Raw genomic sequence first — 18,240 nt, forward strand, 5'->3', positions numbered from 1 at the left:
CAGCTTTTAAATAATAGACGGGTCCGCGTCGGATCCGGGTCCAGCTTTTAAATAATAGACGGGTCCGGGTCGGTTCCGGGTCCAGCTTTCAAAACAACAGACGGGTCCGGGTCGGTTCAGTGTAGCACATTTACGGGTCTGATCGGGTTCGGGTAGGAATTTTTGGACCCGTGTAGACCTCTAGTTTACAGGACTAATTTAATTATTTAATTATATTAGGACATTTTAGTTTTTACAAACAAACCCTACAAAAAAACAAGACTGGTGCACATCTTGTGACAAAACAATGGCACTTATATATGTTGAGGTATGTCAGTACAAGGTGTTTTTAAATTATTGTAGCTCAAATATGCATTTTAGCCTGGGACCAGGATAAGCCCTGTCAGGGAAACTGCACCATTGTTTTCTCATATCAGATGTAGGTTGCTTCAGGTTGAGTTGTGATTTTAAAGTGTAGTTGTGGTCAGAGACGGATGGATCCTCCCATTGTGTTTCTGCATCACAGTTTAGGAACATGTTGATTGTATCATCCTCACAGTTGTCCACTGCATCACTACACATCAATGCATCTGTGAAAACAATATAGCCATAAACATTTTTATGTTAGTATTTAAAATAAACTTGCATCATGAGAATTAATATATAAATGGCACCCATACTTAAACAGAACAGTGTGTAAGAGAGAGATGCATTAAAAAGAGACAGTAACATTATACACACAACCTTTAACTTCAGTGTTAAATAATACGTTGTTTAATAGGTCATTATCAATATCTGAATGAGAAATGAAGTGACATTCTATTATCTGAAATCTCAGTAACTTGTAGGAATCACGTGGGCTGCTGTAAGAATGTAATGTACTATAATTTCTCGTTGTACTATCGTAAATATAAAAATATAGGTGGACAATTAAAACCATTCAGATAGTTGCATTTTATAAACTAACGTTGCTGATCTTAAGTGTATTTGTAGAACGGACTTCACAAATCTAACTTTAGGCGAATGAGCACAAAGTTAGCTAAGATAGCTTACCTGAAACTGGCCACCTTTTCAACACCCGGCGCGGTTTAAAGTTACCGGAACATCGTAGTTGGCTTAAAATTGGTAAGAAAGAAACATAAAGGCGCTCGAGTGAGCTTTTTAAGCTTAACACGTAGCCTTCAGTCACTGCCTCAGCTGCTCATCGTCTATGCAGCCGGAAGAACGTTGACAAAATGAGCGCAATGGCGCCGCCCTTGTTGTCGTAAGGTGAATACGTCGGTCAACGAAGGGAACAGAGACGTCACGTCAATGACCGATGTATTGGGACCTCGCTTAGTGGAACCAATTTGCTTTGAGGGTATGTAAAAGAGCCAATGAATGTTTGAATGCAGTATTTTTATCTGCTCACACCGCCCCGCCATGCAGGTATAAATAGGCAGCAGGTGAACTGCATAATCAGGTTTTTCGAGGAGAAGTAGAGCCTATGAGACCCAGCCAGCGGTACAGCAAGCCGCAGCGACAGGACGTGACCTCTTCGTTCCCTTCCTTCTTGTGGTTATTTTCGACATGGTCTTTGTCCAGAGTTCAGTTTAGCCTCTAGTCAGACCATTAAACAAACAGAGAACGGAAGTTAAGTTCCATCCAGACGCGTAACCACAACAACGCACGTGTGTCTGCCCAGACAGAGTCTGTGAGTTCAGTTGCCTGCCAAAGCACATTCTATTAATAGCCTCAATTTTAATATTTATTTATTACATTTTTTATATTAGCTTGGCTTCTTTTATGTATGTTAACATTTTAAGCAATAAAACTCTAGAGGAGTCAATAAAAGATAAACATTGTGTAGTTATGACTATTATAAAAGTCTTAAAGCAAAAATACACATCAGTGCCATGTTTTAGTTTAAAACCAAATTGGCTGTCAGAAGTAAGAATAAAATGTCCCATCTTATTCAATAAAATCTTGGACAAGGTGCTGGGCAAGGTTATGTAAGGAATAATTGACGATGGGCCGTTGAATTATAAGAAACTAATGCACAACCAAGGTGGTTACACCGCAGGTGTGCATTATTTTCAAATTATTCATAGGACCGGAGTCAATTATTCCTCTTACACCATGGTTACCACAAACATTGCTCTGGTGCCTATTTTTTAAGACATTTGACAGGTTAGGTGTGTGGTTTACAGAAAAAAATAATCAACACCCATGGAACATTCTCAGTCAATCAAAATATAGCATTCAACAGACCCGTGGTATAAGGCCAGTAATTATCCATGCTATTTATTTTACCAGCTTTTTCTTTAATAATAGGAACTAGCATTACAGATAAAAAAGAATCTGGTAAAATATCAAGCTATGAACTAAATAGGATAGAGGATATAGTTTCCTACTTGCAATGTTCTGCAGATATCTTATCCATATGCCTTTTTTTCTTTAAGCATCATAACTGAATAATAAACTTCTTGTGGAAACCAAACCGTGTTTACCGTGTTAATTATTGTGTTGTAAATGTGGCAATTAACCATTACTGCAACATTGATCTATCATGCACAAAAGTCTCGCTCATTATTTATGTAATGTAAAGGAGTGGCCGCTAGATGTCATACATTTCTCTATTTTCGTTTTTCATAAATGCAACATATATAAAGAATTAAGTAGTCACTTCTAAAAAATATTATTAAAGCGTTATTATACTTTAATGCCCTTCAACCTTATGTTTTAATGATTAATTGATTTATTTGCCCACTGCGTGGATACAAAAATGGATAACATACTTCAATGATCATGGAATTGTATATATTATACAATTGATAATCTTATTGAGAACGTTTCACATTCATTAAATGATATAGTCTGACTTCGAATGATATTTTTCACCTTTTGAAATGATTTCAAGCTGTCTTCAGTTGAACAGGTAGGAATGCAATCTCCTACTGTTACATGAAGTGGCGCAATTTTCTTTTGTTATTTATTATTGTGTGTTCTGTTCCTGGTTTGTTATAGTTTAACCTTTTTGTTTTACTTTGAATGGATATTTTCTTAGTGTTTTGTTCCTATTTACGGCATTAATAAAAAATGTTTCGAGGAAGGAAATGGACGTGTTTTCCGGATGCATTTGACATGACGTCAGATACTTGAGTAAATCTCGCGATAACTGTTCGTGCGGTGCTTTCATATAACCTCCCGTCCGTGCATTCGCCCTCTCGTTCGTCCTCAGTGCAGGATAACGAAAACACGCGCTCATCGCTAAACCTAAAACAGGCCACGTACGATAAACTCTTATTTACTAACACCGTGACGGTCACAACTCGTTAGAAGACGGAATAGCCACGAATAAAACTAAGGTGAGTAGTTTTGATTTTCATTCGGGCTACTGCAGGTATTAGCATACATGTAACTTAGTCCATTTCCTTATGGGAACGTAATTATGTACATTATATAAAGTCAACAATGTATACTTTTATTGTTGACTTTATATTATTTTAAAGTCAACAATTACATTTAGAGTACATTTAGTTTAGTATTTGTTTTATCACGATACAGTTGTCATACTAACCCGGTGTTTTGAAGTGTCCTTTGCTTGTATGATCTTTACACTCACTGGATTTTCTTTCATCATTAAGAGTTTTAGACTTATAACGTTGATGAATGTTTTAGCAGGCACAGTTTTATTATTACACAAATCTTAAATCCTTAAATAATCTTCACGGAAAGTTTTAGGACATGAAAGCCTCACATAATGTGAATACACCCTGTTTTTTAGGCTTGGTGTAGTTAGTTTGGCACATGACAAATGTGTATTGGGTTGTGTGTTCAACTATCTTTTCATGATTGACCTCTGTTCCAGTTTGATAGGGTTTCCTGGATCTTTGCGTTAATGTGCGTAATTTAAAGTTTTTGTATAGCGTCCTTCATATTTCCTATATTATGTTCACATTAATGAAAAGATTTAGCACTTGCTCGTCCAGAGGGTTAGACACCTATACTGACAGTTTTTATTGTGATCAGCATTAGTTTTGGTGGGATTTTCATATAATCATTTTCTTGAGGGTTGCTTTGTGTAGTGCTTTACGTTCAGGGCTTGTTGTGATTAAATCCCTGCAAGACAACTTAATCCCTTGTTCTTGTTCAAGACGTTTAAAGGGATAGTTCACCCAAAAATCATTTATTTGCTCTCATGTATGCATTTCTTTGTGCTGTTGAACACTAAGGAAGATATATTTTGAGAAATGTTTGTGGCCAAACCATTCATAAGCCCCATTCACTTCCATAGTATTATTTTTCCTACTATCAAAATCAATAGGGCCTTTCATCGGTTTGATGTTGGATTTCTCTAAGCAGATTGGCCATATAAGAAGTTCAGAAGCTGCTAAATATGACTTTCATGTCACAGAAAGAAAAAACTTTTGTGTTTTTGTTGCATTTTTGGTGTGGATTTTCAGAGTCATGTTCAACTCTTTCCAAAAACTAAAGTGTTTGTTGAAGCGACTGCATTGTTTTCAGTGGATTAGTCACAATACTTATTTATCACTCTGTCTGTGAAAACCCAGCTAAAGTTTTTTTTTCCTGATTTATTACATAAAATCACGTAACCCTACATGATGTAAACAAGAATATTCTGTTAAAATATAACCTCTATATCTTTAATATTGACTGAGTAAGATCATGTCAGATATTGAAATTAAACGTTGATGCTCATAATCTCATCATTCGATTATGAGACTTTAGTCAGGATTTCACAGTCAGGGTCACAAGTATAAATAATTTGTGATCATTGGCTACATTGTTATTACCACTATATAACCTCTTTGCTTCATTTTGTTTCAGGCTTGGACAATCAATCATGGACGCCATCATTCGCTGCCCATTCCTGTCTCGTGTCCCCCAAACTTTCCTGCAGCAGGCTAGAAAGTCCTTGGTAGCGTACGCAGTGAAGTGTCCTGTCATGATGGACCTTGCTTCAAGGCCATTGGTTCGTTCTGTCTGCACGTCGTCTGCCAGCTTTCAGAAGGTCGAAAATACAACCCCGACCAGTGAGGGTCAGTGCTTTAAACCGTTGCTTGTTTATGGTCTTGCTCTACAGTGTGGAAGGAAAACTGGCTTTCTTACTGAATAATGCATGGTGTACATCAGTGTTCCCCAAATCTTACCCTGGAGGGCCGGAGCACTACAGAGTTTAGGTCCAACCCTAATCAAACTTACCCACCTGTGATTTTCTAGTGATCATGAAGAGCTTGATTAGCTTGCTCAGGTGTGTTTGATCAGGGTTGGAGCTAAACTCTTCAGTGCTCTGGCCCTCCAGGGTAAGATTTGGGGAACACTGGTGTACATTGTTCTGTTTATTATTTATTACATTTCTAAGAGATTAAAAGTTATAATTTGTTATGTGACAACATTAAGTTTGCTTCTAGTTATCATCTATTGTTTTGTGTCAAATTTAGTAGCTTGGTAGTTCAGTTAAATAATGATAGTTGTGAAAAAAAGTTACAGTGGATGTTGCACCATTTTTTTTATTTGATTATAGATGCTAATGTTGAGCGCATTGCATTATAGTAAATTGCGTTAGGTATTCAATGCACTATGCTAAAAAGCGTAGAGGTAGAAAGGTATAGTTAGTTTTGCCATTTCCAACCTAACCATTACAAACTTTACTAAAAGTTTCCTCTTTACTCCTTAAATTAGAGCCAAAAGATGACCCCAAAATGCCTGTTGGCCACCCCATGCCTCCAGCGGGTCAAGCAGGAGCCTCTAAATGTCCCTTCCTGGCTGCAGAAATGGGCCAGAAGAACAGCGGTGTGGTTCGGGAAGTTAGCATGGCACTCCAGGAAGACGTCTCAGAAATACGCACCGTGTCCAAAGGTTTGTAAGAAAAGCATTTCACTGCTTTTGGAGCTTTATACAAAGCTTGACATTTAAAGGTGATCTGTTTTTTGTTTTTTTTTAGATGTCCAAGACACCAAGGTTGGAGGGAACCTTATGAGGAAGCTGATGAAACAGCGCCCCACTAGTGTCTCTCATTTGCTGCAGGAGAACATGCCCAAGGGTAATGGTTTATGTTTAGCTTGAAATGTGGAAACTGAAACCCAGTAGCACTTCCCATTTTGAAATACCTTGTGTTCTTCTCTTGCAGCCGTCTCCAACTTTCGTTACGATGAGTTTTTCGAGAAGAAAATCGAGGCCAAAAAGAACGATCACACATACCGTGTGTTTAAAACTGTAAACCGAAGAGCTACCGAGTTCCCGATGGGAGACGATTATACAGAGTCCTTCAAGAGGAACGTCTCGGTGTGGTGCAGCAATGACTATCTCGGCATGAGCCGCCATCCACGAGTTGCGCAAGCTGTAATGTAAGCAAATGTTTTGAAACCTTTCAAGAAGCTCTCAGTGTCATATTTCACCAGATATCTGAAGAAAAAAAATGTGTGAGAAAGCCCTATTGTTTTGTTGCATTATGACAGTTAGGGACAGACTTATACTGCCCTACAAAGGTTAAGCAAACACTGAAATCGAGAAAAATGCCCTTAAAGTTTTTCACACCAGCCAGTCAAACATGTTACGGCAATTTTGGCACACACGTTTCTCTGAAATGTGACAAAAATGAACCAGGAGACTTTGTCACAAGACACAACAGATCTCACAAAGCCCATTTCAACCCTTAACTCAATTTTGACCAAATACTTTTTGATAATCTTGATATTTTGAGATTCACTTTCTGGATTAACAGCTTCCTGTGTTCTCTTTCGACAGGGACACTTTACAAAAGCATGGTTCGGGAGCTGGAGGAACTCGAAATATATCCGGGACGAGTAAGTTTCACGTGGACCTGGAGCACGAGCTTGCAGATCTTCACGGAAAAGACGCTGCTTTGTTGTTTACCTCCTGCTTCGTGGCCAATGACTCCACACTCTTTACATTGGCAAAAATGCTGCCTGGTAAGTATTTTCATCACGCATTTGAACAACGTGCATTTTGTCACATAAATAATGTCACAGTGTGCTTGCAAAGGGACCTTGAGGGGGTTTGGTATGCAAACATGACTTGTTTCTATTCAGATTTCTGATATGCGTTCTCTGATCAGGTTGTGAGATCTACTCAGATGCAGGCAACCATGCCTCGATGATACAGGGCATCAGGAACAGCGGCGCCAAGAAGTTTATCTTCCGTCACAATGACGCCAACCATTTGCGAGAGCTTCTGGTGAAATCTGACCCATCTACTCCAAAGATTGTCGCCTTTGAGACCGTGCACTCAATGGATGGTTAGTAAGGACCTCTTTGTTAGGCTTGGTGAGCTTGAGATTACACCCGTGACTTCGGGTAGTTAATGGCGACTCTTGTTTGTTGTGTTAGGTGCTGTGTGTCCACTGGAGGAGATGTGCGATGTCGCTCACGAGTTTGGTGCTATCACCTTTGTGGATGAGGTTCATGCGGTGGGACTGTACGGAAGCAGAGGGGGTGGCATTGGAGATCGGGACGGTGTTATGCACAAGATGGACATCGTCTCGGGAACGCTCGGTGAGAATGGTCTCTCTTCGTATATCAATTGTGACCTTTCAGAAAAATGTTTATCTCTTGGTATAGCGCTGTTTGTTAGTTTTGAATTGAGGCCAGGACTGTGTACGTGACGGAGGATGTCTGGTTTTGTCACTCAATGCTCTAGTGAATATTCGTGGAACAGAAGCTGCTGTCTTGTTGCCTAGCAACAAGTGCTCCTTAGTGCTCCTGCTTTGCTCTTATTGAATTCCCTCTGAAGACTCTTGAAGGCTTTTTCAGTCTGATCGAGATTACCTAAATTGCATTTGGAGTGTTTTAGTTGATCATCATTTTCTTCTTAAAACACTTTCAATTTCTTGTTCAACATGCGATAAATAATTATATATTAAATAGTGATATTGTAAAATGTTCACAATGTTTTCAGCTCATTTAGTGAATCATTCAAGCAGATTTGTAGAGAAAATGCACGTATGAGTGATTGAGACTGATTGGCTGACTGAATTTGCAAGCAAAATGACCAGATTTTTTCAGTAAAAGGTTTTAACCCCTTACTTGGCATACCTTCAAATTAATATAACTCTTGTTTTAAAGAAGACACTCTGAAGTTTTTACGGAAGTATCTGGAAGTGGAAATATTCAAGTTATACTAGTTTACATTTATTGTAAAAAATAAAAAATAATGCAGTTAATATTTTATACATACAATTATCACAAAAAAATGAGGTTTGTGTTACACTTTTAAATGGTTTTACCAGAAATGACCACTAGGTGTCAATGGTTTGCTGCATACTCTTGTCACAAATTAATAAATGACTGTCACTGCATCATTATTACTGCTAAAAGGTTTTAAAACTACATTTTTAGACCTTTCCAACAATATATATATTTTGTTGATATAAATAAAAATGTACATGTCCCACACACAGGACAGTGCCAGTTAAGGTTTTTTTAAACTGGTAAATGTTATGCAGTAAATAGACACTTTCTCTAATGTCTCCTTTACTTTAATTTCACAGGTAAAGCCTTTGGGTGTGTTGGAGGCTACATTGCCAGTACCAACGCCTTAGTCGACACGGTCCGTTCCTATGCTGCTGGCTTTATTTTCACTACATCCCTACCACCCATGCTGCTTGCCGGTGCCCGCGAGTCCATTCAGATCCTAAAGAGTGAAGAAGGTCGAGCACTGAGACGCAAGCATCAGCGTAACGTTAAGCTTTTGCGTCAGATGCTGATGGATACCGGCCTGCCTGTAGTCCACTGCCCCAGTCACATTATTCCCGTCAGAGTACGTAGATACTGCTCAATACTGACTGTCATTCACAGGACTGTGATATTTTCATACAAAATCACTGTTTTATATATATATATATATATACATACACACACAATATGAAGTAAAGCGCAAAAATCAGTATCTATCGGTAGATGTCTTTCGAAGTATTGTTTTGGTGCATCCCTAGAATATATAATTGAAGTTAGTACAATAAAGTTTTTGCAAAGCTTTACCATGAAATGCACACTAATATATAAATGCTTATATTCAGAGTTGCAGATGCAGAGAAGAACACAGAGGTCTGTGACATAATGATGAGTCGCTACAACATCTATGTCCAGGCCATTAACTACCCCACCGTGGCACGTGGAGAAGAGCTCCTCCGGATCGCCCCAACACCACATCACACGCCACAGATGATGAAATACTTTGTCGATAAGTTTGATTGAACAAAACATTTATTTAGCTAATATGTTGTTCACTTTAATAATCAATGGCTTTCTTCTTCCATCCCAGATAAGCTAACCCAGACCTGGAAGGAGGTGGGTCTAGAGCTGAAGCCACACACTTCCGCCGAGTGTAACTTGTGTCGGCAGCCGCTGCATTTTGAGGTGATGAGCGAGAGGGAGAAAGGCTACTTCAGGGGACTCAGCCAACCCATATTGGCCTGTGGTTAACGCCCGCCTTCATCCAGCATTATGCATTCCTCACAGATAGCGTCTGACGTACTATAAATTATCTCTGTTCCATGTACATCAGATCCTGTATGAGAAAATAAATCTATAGAAAATTTGATTTTGTGTATGTGTTTTCTTAATAGAAACTTTATAATACATATGATATATTTAGTGTAAAATGTTTATATTTGAAAGATGTTTTTAGTAAATGAAACATACATTCATTAAATATCTGGGAAATATCTAGAATAATATGAATATGTTGAGCCTAGTCTCATAGAGATGCGTATAAATGGCACAAAGTGTGGAGCCTCATGCAATACATACGCTAAATTCCAATTATGCCTGCATATAATACGCCAGTCCTTCCTGTTTACTTAATACGGCGCATCTTTTGTGTCCATTACGTATTGGTTTCTCAATTTCTTTCTGATTTTTTAACCATTTTCGCTCGGGTTTGGGTTAGATTTGAGATTTGCTTTAGGATGTCATTTATATATAGCTTTTTAAGCCATGGTCGCTTGGAGTTGGGGTACAACTGGGGTTTGGATGTCATTTTGGGGCGGTTTCCCGGACTGGGATTAGCTTAAGCCAGGACTAGGCCTTAGTTTAATTAGGAAATATAACTAGTTGCCTTACTAAAAACATTACTTGTGTGCATTTTGAGGCAAAACAAAGGGCACTGATGTATTTTAAGATATGTCCATGCAAGTTGTTTTCAGTTTGGACCAGCCCATGTATATTTTAGTCTAGGACTAGTCTAATACCTGTCTGGGAAACCACCCCTTTATGTAACAAAAACTTGCTCTAGCCCCAAACCCAAGCGACAAGGGTAAAAAATTGAGAAACACAAAACGACCCAAAAAGATGTGCTGTATTAAGTGAACAGGAAGAACTGGCGTATCATATGCACGCAAAATTGGAATTTGTCTTATGTATTGCACGAGTTTTCACAGTTCATGTTATTTATACGCTTTTCCATGAGACTGGGCTGGCCATTCCAGTGTTATAGATGAGTCAAAAGTTAAATAAGTCCATATATATTTAGACACTCTAACAAGTTTTGTTACTTAAGCTGTTTACCAAAACATTCAAAACAGTTATATAGTTAATATGGGCTTAATGTACAGACTATTCACATCAAAATTAGATGATGGGTTTGGGAGTTACAAGTTATGTGGCTCCTCCTTTTAAAGAGGCCAAAGTAATGGGATAGTTGACTTAAAAGCTCTTTTACGGACAGGTATTTGGTCTATTTATTAAATAATTTCCTCATGATTGACAGATGTCAAAGGTCTGGAGGTGATTGAAATGAGGCATTTGCATTTGGAAGCTGTGGCTCTGAACACATGTCATCTGGTTCAGGGAGATCTCATGCAAGTGATACAGACCATATTTTGGTTTAAAAAATCAGTCAGATAAAACTAGTGGATGCCAGATCAACAATTTGGTACATTCTGACTAAAAAAAAACACACTGGTAAGCTTAGCAACAAAAAAATCCTGAATGTTGAAATAAGAGAAAAGTGGTGGATGATCACATTATCCTCTCCATGATAAAAAAAAACCCTTTACGATGTTCAGAGAAGTGAAAAACACTTTACAAGGGGTAAAGATGGCATTGTCAATCAGAACAATACAGAGAAGACCAGGAGAAATGCACACAACACACAACATGCAAAAGCCACAAGAATATGAAGGGGCAATTAGACTCCTAAAAAAGTCAGACAAGCTCTAAAAAAGCCTCATTTAGAGAAATAATACTAATATCAACCTGTATAAGACTATTGAGAATAAAAATAATGGAGAAGGCCAAGAACATCTCATGTTACGAGCAGACAACATCTTCAGTAAAATAGTGTTCAGGCAGTGGGATTGCATTTTCATGCATGCTTTCCGGCACTGGGTCGCTGGTGTTTTTTGGTGATGTAATAGAAGACAGAAACATCCAGATTCATTTTTCACTTTTCTGGAGATTGTAAAGGGATTTTTCTTTATCATGAAGAAGATAATGCCATCATCCACCATTGTTATCTTATGTAGGCGTCCAGGATTTTATTGTTGCTGAGCTTACCAGTAAATTTCGTTTTTCTCAGAATAATTGTTGATCACTATGTTCCTCCTGTCTGACTAATGGATTTTATGTTTTTGAAATCTAAATATGGTCTGTATCACTTGCATGGAGATTTCCCTCAACCACATGATGTGGGTTCAGATTCACAGCTTCCAAATGCAAATGCCACACTTAAAATCAACTCCAGACCTTCTTCGTTTATGAGGAAATTGTTTAACCAATTGATAATTCATGTCCATAAATCAGCTTTTGAATCAACTGTCCCTTTAATTTTTGCCTCTTCAAAAAGATGAAGCCACATATGAAACACCTGTAGCTCCCAAACGCGTCAACTAATTTTGATGTGAATATTTTTAAATTTCAACAAAGAGTCTGTACTTTACTTTAAGCTCAGAAAACCCAGAAAAGATTTGAATATGTTTTGGTAAACAGCTAAAATAACAAAACAAACACTAATCAACATTTCAAGTGGATTAAAACCTTTCATACAGTAAAAGTTGTCTTAAAACCAATACCCCTTCTTGTCTTAGCACAACTTTGATTAACCTTTTTGATCCAATTCAAATGTTACCTAGTATATTTATTACCAATATACTGAATCATCTGTTCATATTTTCCTTAAACCCCTGATTATAAAGTATCTGAAAAATATCAGTCTTATTCATGTGTTTTTTATTTTAGATTAAGGAAATATTTATACCTAACAAAATACCTAACAAATGGAGAAGGGGTGGCTCCTCAAGGAACAAATGTTTATTTTAATGTTTGGGTGTGCCTTTACAAGAAAGAAATGTTATGAATGTGACAATTCTGAAAGCTGCACTTACCTAATTATGGAAAGTAAAAGCCACCAGATATTGACGACATCAGTATTTGGAAAACCTTTTATTTATTGTAAGGTTGACAATGTATGGAATTGCTCAGGTGTTCACTTAACATAAAAGCATTTGCCAAATCCAAACATTTCATACATAAACATACTGTATTAGGGTTTCTGTTGATGGAGTGCATCAATTTACTGGAAAATGGCTGGGAAAAGCTAAGTCTACAGCGTAAAGGAAAAACATGGTTAATATATTAGAGAGCTATGAGTAACAGCCATGTAAGAGAAGTGGGAATGACCTACTTCCTCGCGCCCTTTCACTGTGTTTACTGTATAAGTGATAAAGGCATCTTTTCAAAGCATGGTGATAATTACAGTGATCACTATAAATAATGGCCATAACAATAAACGTAACATCCCTGGCACACTAACCTACTTATATAAACTGGCCAGGTAGTGGGTCAGCTGAAAATGAAACGGTTCTCCAAACAGATGGACGTGAGATGACAACAACAATCCTTTTGTAGATAACAGGTGTATATGACATCACCATCTGTTTCCTCCATTCAGCGATGATGCTGCTGATGTATGTGGCTGTGGAAGTGAAAATGAGGTGACCTATATAAAAAATAAAGCGTTGGTCTAAAAAACGTGGGCCATGATGTTGCAACTACTAATTTCAAAAAGTTTGTGGAAGTGTCATGTATATGACTTTCCAGATCACTGCTTATAAACTGATGCTTTTAAATGGCGGTCTGTTAATGTGGTTAAATGAATTTCAAGTGAACGTCACATGATTGATGATGAATCAGCCAATGTTTTGACATTAACGGACCTTTCCTAATGTGGAAATTTCATTCTTACTTAGCTTTAACCACAGACCGGCTGGCTCCTGTGCAGTTTCATGTGATCTATCATATTATGTTTTAAGAAAGAGGAATTTAAGTACTGACAAACACCATCACATCTTAAACTATTTATTCAGTGGTCATTAACTTCTCAGTTTTGGTTAGGAAATGAGCAATGCTGTATATTGTAGCAGAAAATAGGGGTGAACTAAATTGTTTCAACATATAAACATCAAGATTCCCACAGCCGTGGGAACCCAGGAAATATTAGGTAATATGTTAACTTGAAAAAGTCATGAAAATTAATATAAATAAAATATGAATCATAGAAATGTCTAAAGAAAATTGCAGTAATGTTGAAATCTTTTGTTTTTGTTGTTGTTGCTTGTTAATACTGAGTTATATTCAACCCAGCATTGGGTTAAAACAGGTCAAGCCCAGCCCAAGCTTTGTGTTAAATTCATCCAAAAAAAATTATTTAATAAAATATTTAAAACAACCTAACATTTTGGCCCAGCATGTGTTTACAACCAAACATCCCTTTTTGACCCAACGCTGGGTTGAAAATAAGTATATAAATATATATACAGTTGTGTACAAAAATATTGGCACCTTTGGTAAATATGCATGCACAGTGAAAATAAATCTAAAATTCCTATTGTTATTACAAATTCTCTTAGCAGACCAAGGTGATTGCAAACATGTTGTTGTCCAGAAAATAAATATGAAGTAACACAAAGCCCAAATCCCCCTAATCATTTATCACAATGGGTAAAACCAAAGACTATAATTCTGATGTGCAGCAAAAGATTGTCGAGCTACACAAAATAGAAAGTGGCTTTATGGAAATAGTTAAAACATCTATTTCCACAACCAGGGCGATAATAAAGACATTTAAATCGAATGGAGATGGTGCAAATCTGTCTGAAAGAGGATGTGTGTGTCAGGACTCTGCCTTGAAGTCTTATGTTGTATTTGTATATTGTCATGGTAGCAGGGTTCTGGCAGTCCCAGGCTTTATGTGAAGGCTCATGCCTTGTTTATTGTGGCATGTTCCTCCGGTGTCTTGTCTCTTGTCCTCGCCCCCTCGTTCTCCTGTTATCTTGTTTGGTTTTTTTCTATTTAATGTCATTGTGTCCTTAGTTCTGTGCATGTTCATGTTGTTCTGTTCTCGTGTTTCGTGTGTTCTAGTCTAGTGATCAAGTCAAAGTTTTTATGTTATTTGTCAGAGTTCTTGTTTCATGTTTTGTACCCCATCGTGGGTTTTGTTTTGTCAATAAAGTGTTTTCTGTCGGGGTTAATTGCTACACCACCCGCTTTTGTTTTGTTGCCAGTCGTGGTGCATCTTTTCCCGAAGTGGCTGACCAGGAGGATCCGTGGTGCTTTTTTTGCTGAACTTTGGAGAGCAGCTGTTGAGTCCGATCCGGACCTTGAGGGGTTGGCTGCCTTTTTCAGACCGACCCTCGGCTTGGCCGCTGTTTGGTTTACTGCAGCTCACGGGATGGCCAAGCCGCGCAGTCGACCCAGCCCGCGCAGTCGACCCAGCCCGCGCAGCCACAGTCGGAGCCCGCGCATTTCGCGCAGCCACAGCCGGAGCCAGGTGACGTCCCTTGAGGGAGGGGTACTGTCGTGACTCTGCCTTGAAGTCTTATGTTGTATTTGTATTTTGTCATGGTGGCAGGGTTCTGGCAGTCCCAGGCAGTCCCAGTCTCACAGAGTTTCTCTATCATCTTAATGCTCAGCAAGGAGAATAATTTGAGTGGACAAAGACTCTCCAAGGATCACAGATGGAGAGCTTCAGAAATCAGTTGAATATTCAGGTCAGAAAGATTAAAAATTAATATATAATAAAGGTAAAAAGCACCACAAGTTATTTGGGACACAGTTTAAGAAATCCTTTGCTCTCATGCAAAAACAAACACCAGCAAATTAATTTGCCGAACTTTAAACAGGACTGGGTTCTGTGGCCATATTAAACCAAAAGAGTTTATTGGCAGCAGGAACACAAGATCTTATAATGGGCCGTGGTTAAATCTTCTATCTTCATAGGTGGTATTTACATTGGGACCGCTGGGGACATGTCCCCACCACTTTTTGAAATAGCTGATTTTGTCCCCACCACTTTTTGAAAGCATTTGGTTAAAATGTTCTGAAAAAATCAAGTGATGCATATGCGACTTACAACTGTTTTTGTGGTCCAAGGTCAGATTAGTTGCGTTGTATGCTTATTGTGTGTGTGTGTGTTTTAGTTATGTAGTGAATTTCATTGCAATCATTTACTTAACGCGCTGCTGTTTTCTACAGTATGGTGCTTTGGCACTGTTCGGTTGAGCTGGTGTTGCAGGGACTGTTACATGTGCAGTCAACATTGTTAAGGGGTTTATGCTGAGTATTTTCGTGTTGTTGACTGGCCTATGCTATGCCCATTTTTGATGTGCCATTATCCAATATTTTGCCCGTCCGGCTGTAAAAATTTTTTATCTGATCTTTTGTCCCCACCACTTTTCAACACAAACTGATGCCCCTGCCATCAAGACATCCCTATTAAAAAATTCAGCCAAGACCAGCATAAACTGGTAGCTGGTTTTAGCTGGTTTAAGGTGGCAGTAGCTGATTTAAGCCAGTCCTCCCAGCCTGGCAAAGCTGGTCAGACTGGTGGGCCAGCTGGTCTTCCAGCCTGACCAGCTTAGTCCAGCAAGACCAGTTTAAAAAGTGACCAGCTTATGCTGGTCTTAACTGGATTTTTCAGTAGGATTGATTCAAAACAAACATCAAAATCAACAAAAATGGGTCACCAAGCACAAAATCAAAGTTCTGCCAGAGCCATTGCAGTTCCCTGACCTGAACCATACAGAAAATGACTGAAGAGGAGAGAGCAGCAACATATGAAGAAATTCTGTATGGAGGAATAATCACCTGCCATGAATTCTTCATTAGATATTATAAGAGAAGACTCTGACCTGTTTTCCTTGCAAATTGAGGTGGCAAACAGGATTAAATACAGGGCATTCGTTGTTGCCAATGTTTATTTAAGAAAAACATTTTATGATGTGATACTTTCCATAATACACCACAACTATGATGTCATTACTTCATATCTCTAATTCTATTACTGTTTTTAACATGTATTATTTTATAATCAACTATTTATCTAAAACGTTTCATCTTTAAATTTGATGTGTCTGGATAAACATGACCATGAGCTGATGTAATGAGAATAAGTCATGTCTTGAGGTTAAAAAGAGAAAGAGGAGGTGTAGAGTCTATCTTAAATAGGACCATACACTGTAAAAAGTGATGTAAAACCAAGATATATTTGTATGTTACTTTATCTTTACAAATCTAGTTAAACAATTTCAACTTGTTTTTATAAGTTATGTCAACTTATCCCAATTAAAACTTAAAAGAGTAAGTTGAATTGACTTGCATAATCCAAATGTTATTTTGTGTTGCATTTTACAGTGTACATGTTGATCGGTCTTGATGATTGGAAGTGTCTGCTGTGTGTGAAACCCAAACCTGTTTAAATTTCATCTGATTATTTAACCAGATGGGGGAATTTCCAAAACAACACCGTTGAGATCTGTCTCCTGAAGAAACTGTCTTTGGTTTGTCTTTTTTATATTTCTTCCAGCTATTTGGGGTTAGAAAGAACCAATAATAACCAAATCTTTTTCTTTAAACAGGAAGCAGTGTAATTAAGTATTATGGTGCAAACAACCAAATATGTGATGGTCTTAGGAGGTTAAATATTGATGGACCAAACCTTATGGCAACATTGTGGTTACAGTATGTACATTAACTTACATTTCATAATACTAATGTCAAAATGCCAAACAAAATAAACTAAATAAGCTTTTTGCTTTGTGAATTTGGTGTAAAATATGACCCAAACAGGTTTGGCAGGATTTGTGGGATTCACCTGAGTAAAGTTTACCTCTGCTATACTACAGTTAATGAACGTCATCATGACTTTATAAAGCCTAAATCATCAGAGATCAAATCCAAACCTGCTTCTTGAGGACTTCTGTTCTGACACAACCGCTCAACACACCCCAAATGAAATCTCTCCGCCTCTGTCAATGGCACACAATGAGCTCTGTGACAGGAAACATTGAGGTTTATTTATCTGATTTACACTTCCTCATTTAATGTACAGGTGCTGGCAAACTGAACAGAGATTTCACATGAACACATGTGACACAGCAAGGCAGAAAATGACATCTCTGGGTCAGGGCTTTTATCAGTCACACATCTCTCTAACGCTATACACAAATACACACCTGAGGCCTTTGAACAATAGTCCATTTTGTCCTTATCTCACTTCATAAAAAACAGGAATTTAAACTCAAATTACATCTGTCAGAGTACCAATGATCCAGAGTTTATTAAGCAGCTTTCTCTGGTGAGCTGTATGTGCTTAGACACGCAGCCCTTAGCTGGTATGCAGTCATGTGATTTTCCGGCTATTAAACTCACGTCACATCAGATTAAAGTGTAACTACTCCAGCACTCTGTATAAAGTTAACTGATTCAAGAGAAGCTGTTCAGATATATTTACCTTTATATCAGGTAATGGAAAGTTGTCGTGTCTGATGTTACGTAACTTTCATAAAGTTAAGATAGATTGTTGATTTTCTTATTCATCCTAAATTAAAACATTTTACAGACCTCTACCAAACGGTTGAGCTGGCTGTTAAGGGTTTATCCATCTAATGGGAAAAAGTTTTTAAAAATGCTTTGATGTAAAAGCATACCTTTTGTTTAAGCAAAACATTAACTATAACACAGTGGTTCTCAAATTGGGAGTCATGGCCACGTAGACCAGATGGTGATGTTTTATGATGTTTTATAATTTGTCATAAATGATTTGTTTGGTACAGATATTTTACTTTGTACACTCTCAGAACAAAGGTACATGACGGTACTAAAGTTTTTACTGGGGTGGTACCTTTTCAAAAAGTACACTTTTGTACCTAAACGGTACATATTGGTACATCTAAGGTAGCCTACACGACACTTTTTGTACCTTCATTTACCTTTGTTCTGAGAGTGTACAAGTTGAATGAGC

General features: G+C 37.9%; 1 protein-coding gene and 1 long non-coding RNA gene across 2 annotated transcripts; one reads left to right on the forward strand and one right to left on the reverse strand.

Moving 5' to 3' along the window:
* Window positions 1–345: 345 nt before the first annotated feature.
* On the reverse strand, window positions 346–1,898 carry LOC141369434 (uncharacterized). Its single transcript, XR_012373111.1, has 2 exons — window positions 1,033–1,898; window positions 346–569 (listed from the first exon to the last, which is right to left on the reverse strand). It is a non-coding gene; the product is annotated as an uncharacterized lncRNA (long non-coding RNA).
* A 1,266-nt stretch (window positions 1,899–3,164) lies between these two features.
* alas1 (aminolevulinate, delta-, synthase 1) lies at window positions 3,165–9,543 on the forward strand. Its single transcript, XM_073875744.1, has 10 exons — window positions 3,165–3,326; window positions 4,810–5,021; window positions 5,665–5,841; window positions 5,927–6,025; window positions 6,113–6,329; window positions 6,730–6,914; window positions 7,061–7,240; window positions 7,332–7,496; window positions 8,492–8,755; window positions 9,016–9,543. The coding sequence occupies exons 2-10, from the start codon at window positions 4,826–4,828 to the stop codon at window positions 9,195–9,197; spliced, it is 1,665 nt and encodes a 554-aa protein (XP_073731845.1). The 5' UTR covers window positions 3,165–3,326; window positions 4,810–4,825; the 3' UTR covers window positions 9,198–9,543.
* The last annotated feature ends 8,697 nt before the right edge of the window (window positions 9,544–18,240 follow it).

Source organism: Misgurnus anguillicaudatus, chromosome 14 (genome assembly GCF_027580225.2).
Source record: "Misgurnus anguillicaudatus chromosome 14, ASM2758022v2, whole genome shotgun sequence".
Taxonomy (NCBI): domain Eukaryota; kingdom Metazoa; phylum Chordata; class Actinopteri; order Cypriniformes; family Cobitidae; genus Misgurnus; species Misgurnus anguillicaudatus.